The sequence below is a fragment of the Chelonia mydas genome, chromosome 1 (genome assembly GCF_015237465.2).
Source record: "Chelonia mydas isolate rCheMyd1 chromosome 1, rCheMyd1.pri.v2, whole genome shotgun sequence".
Taxonomy (NCBI): Eukaryota; Metazoa; Chordata; order Testudines; family Cheloniidae; genus Chelonia; species Chelonia mydas.
Genome location: NC_057849.1, coordinates 6,983,717 through 6,996,500, shown reverse-complemented (window position 1 = coordinate 6,996,500; position 12,784 = coordinate 6,983,717). Strand labels below are relative to the sequence as shown.

The 12,784-nt window shown below is 47.1% G+C and overlaps 1 protein-coding gene across 1 annotated transcript; it reads left to right on the top strand.

Moving 5' to 3' along the window:
* Positions 1-11,421: 11,421 nt before the first annotated feature.
* Positions 11,422-12,443, top strand: LOC102935577 (olfactory receptor 51G2). The gene has a single exon (XM_027817713.2). The coding sequence runs from the start codon at positions 11,422-11,424 to the stop codon at positions 12,355-12,357; it is 936 nt and encodes a 311-aa protein (XP_027673514.2). The 3' UTR covers positions 12,358-12,443.
* The last annotated feature ends 341 nt before the right edge of the window (positions 12,444-12,784 follow it).

The window sequence follows — 12,784 nt, the reverse complement described above, 5'->3', positions numbered from 1 at the left end:
GAGCTGCCTGCTATTTTATAACCATTTTCTCCAATGCTTTGTGCTGTATGCTAATCAACCTACTAGTTTTAAGGAGGGTGGGGGTGACTCTATAGCTCTGGTCACAAGCATCCCAAGTGGAAGAGACTGAAGTGTCCAATCAGATCTGCTTGGTGATAAGCATTTAGCAGAGATGGGGTATTGTTCCAAGCTCAAAAAGTGGGACAATTGTAAGACTCCCCCCAAGAAAGGAAAGGACCTGGTTTAGAGGGTACAGAGATGATATATCCCGGTTTTATTGTGGCAGTCCCAATTTTTCTTGGCCAGCGTCTATCCTTGTTGAGTGTCTGTCAGCATTCAGAGGAGCAACTTGTTCAAGTTGCAGCCAAGGTACGATCCACTCAAGACAATAATTCATATCCCTGGTCTACACTACGAGTCTAGGTCAGATTTAGCAGCGTTAGATCAGTTTAGCCCTGCACCCGTCCACACTACGAAGCCGTTTTTTCCAACTTCAAGGGCTCTAAAAACTGGTTTCTGTACTCCTTCCCGACGAGTGGATAAGCACTGAAATTGACCTTGCTGGGTCCAGTTTGGGGTAGTGTGGACACAATTTGACAGTATTGGCCTCTGGGAGCTATCCCAGAGTGCTCCATTGTGACCAATCTGGACAGCACTCTCAACTCAGATGCACTGGCCAGATAGACAGGAAAAGCCCCGCGAACTTTTGAATTTCATTTGCTGTTTGGCCATTGTGGCGAGCTGATCAGCACAGGTGACCATGCAGAGCTCATCAGCACAGGTGACCATGCAGTCCCAGAATCGCAAAAGAGCTCCAGCATGGACTGAATGGGAGGTACTGGATCTGATCGCTGTATGGGGAGATGAATCCGTGCTATCAGAACTCCATTCTAAAAGACAAAATGCCAAAATAAATGAAAAAGTCTCCAAGGGCATGAAGGACAGAGGCTAGAACAGGGACCCGCAGCAGTGCCGCGTGAAACTTAAGGAGCTCAGGCAAGCCTACCAAAGAACCAGAAAGGCAAACGGCTGCTCCGGGTCAGAGCCCCAGACATGTCGTTTCTATGATGAGCTGCATGCCATTCTAGGGAGTGCCCCTTCAGCTACCTCAGCCCTGTGCGTGGACTCCGTCAATGGACTCTCACGCAACAGGGATGCGGATTTCAGAGACGAGGAAGATGATGATGATGAGGAGGTTGAAGCACAGCAAGCAAGCAGAGAAACCATTTTCCCCGACATCCAGAAACTGTTTCTCACCCTGGATCTAGTACCCCCGAAACCCACCGAAGGCGGGCTCCGGGACCGAGAAGGCAGAGAAGGGACCTCTGGTGAGTGTACCTTTGTAAATATAATACATGGTTTAAAAGCAAGCATGTTTAATGATTAATTTGCCCTGAAGACTTGAGATGCATTCGCGGCCAGTACAGCTACAGGAAAAGTCTGTTAACGTGCATGGGGATGGAGCGGAAATCCTCCAGGGACACCTCAATGAAGCTCTCCTGGATGTACTCCCAAAGCCTTTGAAAAAGGTTTCTGGGGAGGGCAGCCTTATTCCATCCTCCATAGCAAGACACTTTACCACGGCAGGCCAGCAGTACGTAGTCTGTAATCATTGTATAACAAAGCATGGCAGCGAATGGTCCCAGTGTTTGTTGACATTCAAGCAACATCCGTTCTTTATCTCTCTGTGTTATCCTCAGGAGAGAGATATCGTTCATGGTTACCTGATTGAAATAGGGGAATTTTATTAAGGGGAGATTCAGAGGTGGCCGTTCCTGCTGGGCTGTTTGCCTGTGGCTGAACAGAAATCATCCCCGCGATGCGGGCAGGGATGAAGTGATCATCCCAGAGAATTGTGTGGGGGGGGGGGGTGGGGGGGGTAGGTGGGTTTGTGCTGCACATTAACCAGAAAACCGCAGCCCCTCCTTTTAAAGGGCCAGCCCTACGGGTGCTTGGTATGGGAAATGAGGGCACTGCTGTTTGAAACCATTCCCACATGTTAGGAAGGCTAAAGAAGCCAAAAGACTGTGGCTTACCATGGCTGCCTGCAAGCCGAATTCTTTTGTCCGCCAGCCATGTGTGTGTGATCTCTCACACCAAACCGGCAGGCCCTCAATATAACAGGCAAAATACAACCTTGTAAGGAAAGCACACGTGCTATGTAATGTTAACAGCTTGGTTCACCATGAAAGAGTCAACCCATTGTTCTCTAAAATGTCTCTTTTTAGAGACTAATCTCCCTTTTCTCCCTCCCGCAGCTGAAAATGTTTCATTGCTCCACGTATCATCTCCATCCCAGAGGCTATCAAAGATTAGAAGCTGAAAAAAAAAACGCACTTGAGATGAAATGTTCTCTGAGCTCATGCAGGCCTCCCACACTGAAAGAGCCAGCACAACGCGTTGAGGGAGACAATGTCAGAGTCCAGGAAAGCACAAAATCAACGTGAGGACAGGAGGGATGAGCGAGAGGAGAGATGGCATCAGCGTGATGAGAGGAGGCAGGATGCAATGCTGAGGCTACTGGAGGATCAAACTGATATGCTCTGGCATATGGTTGGGGTGCAAGAAAGGCAGCAGGGCACAGACCACCGCTGCAGTCCCTGTGTAACCAACCACCCTCCTCCCCAAGTTCCATAGCCTCCTCACCCAGACACCCAAGAACGTGGTGGGGGGACCTCCGGGCACCCAACCACTCCACCCCAGAGGACTGCCCAAGCAACAGAAAGCTGGCATTCAATAAGTTTTGAAGTGCAATGTGGCCTTGTCCTTCCGTCCTCCCCTCCTTCCCCCCCCACCCAGTGCTTCCCTCCTCCCCCACCTCTCCCGGGTTACCTTGGCAGTTATCCCCCCATTTGTGTGAGAAATTCGTAAAGAATGCATGAATTTGAAACAACAATATTTCCAAATAGCCTTTAACCTGTTCTTTCACCACCAAGAGCTGCTCACCTCCTCCCCAGACTGTGCTGCCCAGTGCAGCCGGATGGGAGCTGACCTTGTCTGTGAAGACTGAGGGAAAAAGAAGCATTGTGTACTTCAAATTTTTTCACATCATCTGTCACTAAGTTGCTTCCTCCATTCACTAAGGGTCCCACACTTTCCCTGACCTTCTTCTTTTTGCTAACATACCTGTAGAAACCCTTCTTGTTACCCTTCACATCCCTTGCTAGCTCAACTCCAAATGTGCTTTGGCCTGCCTGATTACACCCCTGCATGTTCAAGCAATATTTTTGTACTCCTCCCTAGTCATCTGTCCAAATTTCCACTTCTTGTAAACGTCCTTTTTGTGCTTAAGCTTACTGAATTTTCTCTGTTAAGCCTGCTGTAATTGCTATTCGTTCTGCACATCGGGATGGTTTGTTCCTGCACCCTCAATAAGGCTTCTTTAAAATACAGCCAGCTCTCTGGGACTCCTTTCCCCCTCATCCTGCCCATTAGTTCCCGGAGAGAGTCAGAGTCTGTTTTTCTGAAGTCCGAAGTTCCAGGTTTTGCTACTCTCCTTGCTTCCTTTTGTCAGGATCCCAAACTCAACCTTCTCATGGTCATTGCTGCCCAGGTTGCCACCCACTTCTACTTCCCCTACCAATTCTTCCTTTTTTATGAGCAGCTGGTCAAGAGGAGCATGGCCCCCAGTTAGTTCCTCTTGCACTTGCACCAGGAAGTTGTCCCCAAACTCTCAAAAAGCTTCCTGGATTGTCTGTGCACTGCTGTATTGCTCTCCCAGCAGATGTCAGGGTGTCAAGGTTCCTTCCCCACTCTGAACTCTAGGGTACAGATGTGGGGACCTGCATGAAAACCTCCTGAGCTTACTTTTACTAGCTTAGGTTAAAACTTCCCCAAGGTACAAACTTCCACTGCCACCACCACCCTCTATCTGGGTTCCTGAGAAAACGTAGTTGGGACACGTCTTTCCCCCAAAATCCTCCCAACCCTTGCACCCCACTTCCTGGGGAAGGTTTGGTAAAAATCCTCACCAATTTGCATAGGTGACCACAGACCCAAACCCTTGGATCTTAGAACAATGAAAAAGCATTCAGTTCTTGAAAAGAAACATTTTAATAGAAGAAACAGTAAAAAGAATCACCTCTGTAAAATCAGGATGGTAAATACCTTACAGGGTAATTAGATTCAAAACGTAGAGAATCCCTCTAGGCAAAACCTTAAGTTACAAAAAAGACACACAGACAGAAATATTCATTCTATTCAGCACAGCTCTTTCTCAGCCATTTCAAGAAATCGTAATCTAACACATACCTAGCTAGATTACTTACTAAGTTCTAAGACGCCATTTCTATTCTGTCACCCAGACAGACCCAGTCCCTTTGTTTTTCTCCCTCCTCCCAGCTTTTGAAAGTATCTTGTCTCCTCATTGGTCATTTTGGTCAGGTGCCAGCGAGGTTACCTTTAGCTTCTTAACCCTTTACAGGTAAGAGGATTTTTCCTCTGGCCAGGAGGGATTTTAAAGGGGTTTACCCTTCCCTTTATATTTATGACACAGGGTGATTGAAGTCTCCCATGAGAACAAGGGCCTGTGATCTGGAAACTTCTGTTAGTTTTCTGAGAAAGCCTCGTCTACCTCATCCTCCTGGTCTGGTGGTCTATAGCAGACTCCCACCACAACATCACCATTGTTGCTCTCACCTCTAAACTTACCCCAAAGACTCTCAGCAGGATTTTCCCCAGTTCAGAGCAACTGGAGCTCTGAGCAATAGTACTGCTCTTTTACATACAGTGCAACTCCTCCACCTTTTCTCCCCTGCTTGTCCTTCCAGAACACTTTATACCCATCCATGACCGTGCTCCAGTCATGTGAACTATGCCACCAAGTCTCTGTTATTCCAATTACAGCATAGTTCCTTGACTGTGCCAGGACTTCTAATTTTAAATGCTTGTTTCCCAGGCTTCTTGTGTTCCTATACAGGCACCTAAGATAACTAACCGATTGCCCTACTTTCACAGTAGGAATCAGGAGGCCACTCCTGTTGCACCCTACTCATTGTGTTTCCTCCCAGTATCCCACTTCCCCGCATACCACAGGGCTTAGGTCACCGCCCCCCAGCGAACCTAGTTTAAAGCCCTCCTCACTAGATTAGCAAGCCTGCCTGTGAAGATGCTCTTCCCTCTCTTTGTTAGGTGGATCCCATCTCTTCATAGCAACCCTTCCTCCTGGAACAACATCCTGTGGTCAAAGAATCCAAAGCCACATAGTCTGCAGTGGCACACTCAAGGTCATTCTTGGCAGTACATCGACACCCACGTGGAGAAGTACGAAGGGTTAGCGGTCCCAGGGCTCGATCAGTCTCAGTAGATGCTCTGTCACATCCTGAATTCTAGCTCCAGGCAAGCAGCACAGTTTTTGAGTCTCCCGGTCTGGACCGCAGATGGAGGACTCTGTCCCCCTTAGAAGGTTGTCCCCAAAACCCACCACTCATCTCCTCGTGGAACCCTCATCCCTAGGACAATGCATCCCATGCCTTCCGGTCGATGGGGTTTTCTTCTGATCCCTTCCTTCAGAGGGCTCTTCCAAATTATTCTCCGCCATAGTACATGTGCAGAGAGCCTGAAAATGGTTTTTTACCTCTATCTACACTGGGGTGGATGGGTTCTCCTCTTTCTTCTTCTGGAGGTAACATACTGCCTGTTTTCTTACCCATTCTGCACTGCCCTCTCCGATTCTCCAGCAGGGAGCTGGAGACGGTCCTAGAGAAGATGTGGAGGCACAGAGATTGTGGGTGGGGGACCTAGCTACCAGTGCATCACTGAGATCTGTGTCTCACTTTCGGTATCCCTGGATCCTGGGTCCCCCTTGTCAATCCTCAGGGAGATGGAAAGGGACCTCCCGTCCCGGAACAATCTGAAGGAAATTTCCATGTAAGGAGCCTAGTGGAAACTCTGTTCACTTCCCTGGCCTGCACCCTGAGTTTGTAATGTAGGACAGGGGGCTACTGAGGAGAAATCAGGCCCTATATAATTATTGTTGTTGTTTTATGTTATGTTATTTCAGCAAGATCACAGCTGAGACAGCATCATCCTTACCACTTGGCTGCACCCAACGTAGCCATGTGACTAATCGGAATCATATGAACAGTGATGACAGGCCTAGATACCAGGAATAAAGGCTGCAGCAGGGCTGGCGCTGCAGTCCAGTTTTGTAGCAACCCCAGCCGTCCCCTGTGATTTGGCCTCCTGCAGTTGGCCATTGGCCATGACGGGAGTTAAAGCTGGTGTACAGTAAGTCAAGCAGCTGAGGTTCCCTGATGGCCAAGTGGCCCCCAAGGGACTGTGCCGGCAGGCTTCATAAAGAGAGTTGCCTCCCAATGTGAACAGATACTGCCTGCTGCCCATGCAGCCTTGCCGATGACTCCTTCTCGTGTAGGGTGAAGATCTCTAGTGTCAGCGGCTCCTCTTCTAGCAGGAACTGGGTACGTTGGCAGGTTTCACTCTCTTTAAAATGCGAAGTGAAGGGGAAAGGCTGGAAGCTGTTTCCATTGGCAGATGTTCTGTGCAGCGGCAGAGGACTCAGCTGGGCTGTCGGGGTCACTCAGTGACGGGGCTGGAGGGCAGGCAGCGCTAGGTAGCTTGGGAACCCCTCCCCTACATCTGCCCATGCTGGGTGGTGGGTTGTTCAAGCTACAGAGAAATCTGACATTCAAAGTGAGCTCGGACTGTTAAAATCCTGATGCTCCAAGTCCGGATTTATCAAGGGGTCATGTTTCTAGAGGTGCCATGTGATCTGGGCTATAACGGGGTTGAAAAAGGAACTAGGTAAGTTCATGGAGGACAGGTCCATCAATGGCTATTAGCCAGGTTGGGCGGGGATGGTGTCCCTGCCTCTGTTTTACAGAAGCTGGGAATCGGTGACAGGGGATGGATCACTTGGTGATTCCCTATTCTGGTCATTCCCTCTGGGCCATCTGGCACTGGCCACTGTCGGAAGACAGGACACTGCGCTAGATGGACCTTTGGTCTGACCCAGTATGGCTGTTCTTGGTTTTATGTTCTTATGGGCCCAATCCTGCCAGTGTCTGAGCGAGATGAGACCCCATGGAATATCAGTGACTAGTTCACAAATCGCCTCAGGTATATTTGCTGCTGGAAATTTATTCAGCAAATGCATTTCAGAGGTTTTATCCTCTGGCTCAATTGTGAACGCAGGAATCGAAAGCTGCGTTGTTCTATAGTAAGAGGTGTGATAGGGCATATTTCTTTTTCCTGACTGGCTGAGGGCTCCAACATTTCTGCCCTGTAGACACCCCTCAGAGCTGCAGGGATACTGGCATCTTTACCCCCTTTCTGGCCTCTGAGTGCCAGACATCAGACCTTGTAGTTTTCCCTCTCCTGGGCTGGAATCCCGCGATCCTCCCACTCTCAGGCTGGGCTCTGGGCTACCACACACTGCGGGTCCACTGGGCTGGCCCTGCAGGTCTGAGTGCGTTCGGCACCTGTGGCTCTTCCCTCTGGGAGTCTGTGATGAGTGGTGAGAGGAGTGACCAGCCAGCCTTCTTGCCCCAAAATACTGTTTGATCTGAAGAGAAGGAAGAAAGTGTAACATGGGAGAATAAGAGGTTTTTTCAAACAACAGTCTGTACACGTCTCTGAGTCCAAGCCCTCCACTCTGTTGGGGACCCAGGCAGGCTGAAAGCCTTGAGACTTCCCAAGCCATGTCTGTGCCTGTCGGCCTGAAGAGCTTCTGAGCAACAGCTGCCCCACCTCTGGACAGACTCCCAGTGCTGGCAAAACAAGCTGTGTAACGTGGCTGGAGCCTGGAAATAGGCTCTTCCCAGCTTGTAGCTCCCATGTGGTCTCTCAACCTCCTTGAAGTGCTCACTGAGCGATGGCTTTTCTTGAGCTGTTGCTTCTCTTCCTGCTTCTTTTTTAGCAGCCTGCTGCTAAACTAAGATGAGCCAGACGAGTTTCTCCTAATATAGGTGGAGCACAAACACCCCAATAGTTAACCCAATACAGCTCTACAGCAAACATCCCCAGAACTGGGTTTAACCCACAGATTCATTATAGCAGCTCAGCTCCATAGATGCCACAGTGCCGTTCCCAATGCTCCGCATTTTATGAATACAGGACACTGGCAGTCAGAGAGCAATAGGCTACTTTCCTATGGGAAACGAGGTTCCATTTCCATGAATACTCATGCACTTGACTTTGAAATCCACATCTGGCAAGCTCTCATCATGGCTGAATCACAGGTGCTGGGGTTACCTTGTGCTAGTGAGTGAGAGCTCAGGGAACGTATATTTTCTATAGGAATCCCAATGCTTGTTCCCACTCCAGAGACAGGCTACAGACTGACAGAACAGAACCTGAGGAGACCCAGTCAGCTATTAACCCAGGGACAGAGGAGAAACTAGAGTTTTGTTTGCTGACAAGGGGCTGAATGAGGGCCGAGATGCTGTCATCTTTTCAGGTTCTGAAGAAATCCAGAACTAGGTTTTTAAGTCCCACTCTAACCTGAGAAATCATCTCTGAAAGCAGATCAGAGGGGAAAGAATGAGTTGGCATGAGTGTACTAAAGTACAGATATGCAAGTATTACATACCAAAGTTTCATAACATGCATGTCTAGCCAAAGTTAGCAGTAGAGTTGTTGGAATTGCGATAGGAAGGAGCACTGGTAACAGTTGTGGAAGAAATTATCTGATAAGGTTTTGTGATGCCCCTATTGCAGGATAATTGTATGTGCTGAGTAGGATGGGAAAGGGTCATCTTAGTGGCTGGCCAACAGAAAGTATGGCAGCAAAAGAGTATCTGAAGGCCCCTGATTATCCAGCTAGTTCCACTTAAAATTCCCCTAACCGCAATAAGTCTGTTATTACCCATGGCCTACTGTTAACCGCACTTGGACTATGATTTACCCTCAAAACTTGGTTAAACTGGAAAAATTACTTATCATTGCGATATGTATGATTTTGTCCTTACAAGGCATTGTTGGAAGGGTCTGTGGAAAAGTACCCATGCAGAAGTGTATTGTTTGAAAATGCCACCGAAAACCCTCGACAAATCTCTTAAAGTGTATGGAAAACAGAGCAGCTTCCCACGCTGTGTGCGGCTATGCTGACTGTCCTGCTCACATAAAATAAAAAAGCCTCAGGCAATTCTGATTCCTAAAACAAAGAGTGGTTAATTTTCCATGACAAATTTAATGGCCTTTGTTTTAGAAACTATTTCAGAAGTACTCCACATCCTTGCAATGGGTTTGTGCTATTAATTTTTTTGTTCAGTGAACCATTGTATGATACTGTCTCCTGGTAACTGACAAGAAGCTGTTTCTAACACATACATTAAGGTCCTGCATTCATTCACTCTGCAAGACTTGTGCAAGGCTTTCCAAACAGCCCTGAGAGAACAGAACCGCTGGCCTGTGTTTCTGCAAAGAGCAGAGCCGAGGTGCAGCGAAGGGGAGTGCAATAGAGGTTGTCTATAATTTATGCCCATCAGCTGTTACACACTCATGGCTGAAGTAACTTGCACACTCAGCTGGATATTAGTGCACACCTAGTGTTTGCATTATTCACCCATTTGTGAAGCCAGCCCTTCCCCCCAGCTGAAGTAACTGTCAGTCTTATCTTGTAACTTGCCTGATATCCACAGATCCTTGCACAGGGAGATGATGCAGTTCCTGTGAGGATGAAGAGAATCTTGTTGGATGATTGAATTCTCTGGAATCAGTCAATGCTGACCAGGCAAAGCACTTCAATTTCTCTTGGAGGGATTCTTGAGAGTCAGGGTGTATCACGAAGAGCATTTAGTAAGGGACAGTTAACAGAGTTTGGTTCTGATCGAATTTACACATTTATATCTGGAGTGATGCAATTGAAGTCACTGTTACTGAATTCAGAACCTGGCCCTATGAATTGATCCCATGTGCTACAAAGAGGCAGTGGCAGAATTTCGACTCTGAGGAGTTGTCATAAACATACAGCTGAGGGTAGCCTAGAATTCCTCCTTACCTGTAAGGGGTTAAGAAGCTCCAATAACCTGGTTGGCACCTGAGCAAAAGGGCCAATGGGGAAAGAAGATATTTTTAAATCGGGGTGGGGGGGGGAGAAGGCTTTGTTTGTGGTCTGTGTTGTGTGTTCTCTGGGGAAGCGGAGAAGCATCAGGTCAGAAAACTCCTTCTCCTAAAATCATCTTAAAATGAGACTCAATATTGCAAAAAGAGTCATAAATAAGGCAAGGCATGTTAGATTATCTTTTGTTTTTAGCTTTTGAATTTTCTCTGTGCTAAGAGGGAGCTTTATCTCTGTTTTTTTGTAACTTTAAAGTTTTGCCTAGAGGGGAATCCTCTGTGTTTTGAATCTGATTACCCTGTAAAGTTACCTTCCATCCTGATTTTACAGAGGTGCTTCTTTTACCTCTTTGTTTCTTTATAATAAAGTTCTGTTTTTGAAGAATCTGGTTTACCTATTTGGTTGGTAGATTATTCTCAAGGCTCCCCAGGAAAGGGGGTGATGGGACTTGGGGGGATATTTTAAGGAAACAGGAACTTCAAGTGGTCCTTTTCCTGAATCTTTCTCTAACTCACTTGGTGTTGGCAGCAGCACCCATCCAAGGACAAGGAAGGATTTGTGCCTTGGGGAAGCGTTTAACCTAAGCTGGTAGAAATAAGCTTTAGGGGTCCTTCATGCGGGTCCCCACATCTGTACCCTAGAGTTCAGAGTAGGGAGGGAACCTTGACAAGAGTGGAGAAAGTGAAAAACAATGTATATAATGAGGCAATGAAACACATTTACAAATAGCTTCAATGGAGGACAGATAATACAACGACCGCTTTCACCATGCACTTGCCATGTGTTTATGCACGTGTTATGATACAATGGGCCACACTCAGCAGTGAAAGGCCAGAAAGGGTGTCTGTGTGAAAGTTACAACTGTAAAATCACAGTTATCAAATAGGCTGTGGAACCCCCAGCCACAAGATATCACTGGGGATCAAAGCATGCAGGATTCAAAGAGGGACTGGATGCTTCTAGGGGTAACTGGAAAAAAACAATTTCATTAGTGAGCAATTTTTTTTTAAAAAAAGGCTTGGCTTGGAAGGGCTCTAAGCCCTCCTGATTTACACCACAAAATATGGCTAACTAGTGGGTGTCAGGGGGAAACTTTTCCTGGGTGCTGGTTATCTCATAGCTCCCTATTGCAGGGTTTCTTCCACCTGCCTCTGAAGCTTCTGGAACTGGCCACTGGATAGTGCACTAGATGGACTGCAGGTCTGATCGAGTCTGGCAGTGCCTCTCTTCCTATTAATGGTGTACATCCAAGACTATGTTTTTGCTGATCTTTCTTGAGCTCCTGGGAGTCTCTAGACTTGCACTCAGAGCAGAAAGATGTCTAGTTAAATATCAGCTAGTCTCCTGTTCTTTTTCCTTTCAGGAAGGAACGCTGAAAACTCCTTGAACCTCCCCAGTCCATTATGTCAGCTGTCAATGATACCAAATTCCAATTTACAATTTTCCTTCTCACCGGGATACCTGGAAAGGAAGACGTCTATCTCTGGATCTCTATCCCCTTCTGCTTAATGTATGTTATTTCAATAGTAGGAAATTCAGTCATTCTGTTCATTATAAAAACAGATCCAAGCCTCCATGAGCCCATGTACATTTTTCTTTCCATGTTGTCCATCACAGACCTTGGCTTATCAATATCTACCATACCGACGATACTGGGCATGTTCTTGTTCAACTCTAGGGAGATCAGCCTTGATGCCTGCTTTGCCCAGCTGTTCTTCATCCACTTGCTTCAATGTATGGAATCCTCCTTCCTCTTGTTGATGGCCTTTGACCGCTTCATTGCAATCTGTAACCCACTGAGATATGCCTCCATCTTAACTCCATGGAGGTTATCCGAAATGGGACTGCTGTGTGTGCTAAGAGGGGTGGTCCTAGTATTACCACTCCCTTTTCTGCTTAAATGGTTCCAATACTGTCGAACTAATATTCTCTCCCATTCCGACTGCGTACATCAGGAGGTCATGAACCTGGCTTGTTCGGATATCACAGTCAACAATGTCTATGGCTTGTCTACTCTTGTCTTAACCATTGGGTTGGACTCGTTCCTCATCTTCCTCTCTTATGTGATGATCTTCAAAACAGTGCTGAATGTCGTGTCCCATGCGGAGTGTCTAAGGGCCTTGAACACCTGTGTTTCCCACCTCTGTGCCGTCCTGCTCTTCTACCTACCAGAGATCGGCTTGTCTGTGATACACAGATTTGGGAATAGCTCTTCTCACTTGCTTCAGTTTGTCCTGGGCTACTTCTATCTGCTGGTCCCACCCCTAATGAACCCCATTGTGTACAGCGTGAAAAGCAAACAACTTCGTGCAAGGATAGTCAGGGTGTTCATCAACTGAAGGGTCAGTTCCTCACGCTGCTCCCATACTAGTGACCTGGGAGTCAAAAAACACAGGCCACAGCCATCTATTCCATCCTGGACCCTTACATCTGAGACAAATGAACACAAATCTGACATGAGGAATCATAACATTCAAAAACCGGAAGGAGAACACTTCAACCTCTCTGGCCACTCAGTAAAAGATTTAAGGGTGGGAATTTTGCAACAGAAAAGCTTGAAAAACAGACTCCAACGAGAAACTGCTGAGCTTGAATTAATGTGCAAACTAGATACCATTATCTTGGGTTTGAATAGAGACTGGGAGTGGCTGGGTCATTACACATATTGAATCTATTTCCCTATGTTAAGTATCCTCACACCTTCTTATCAACTGTCGAAATGGGCCATCTTAATTATCACTACAAATTTTTTTTTCTCCTGCTGAT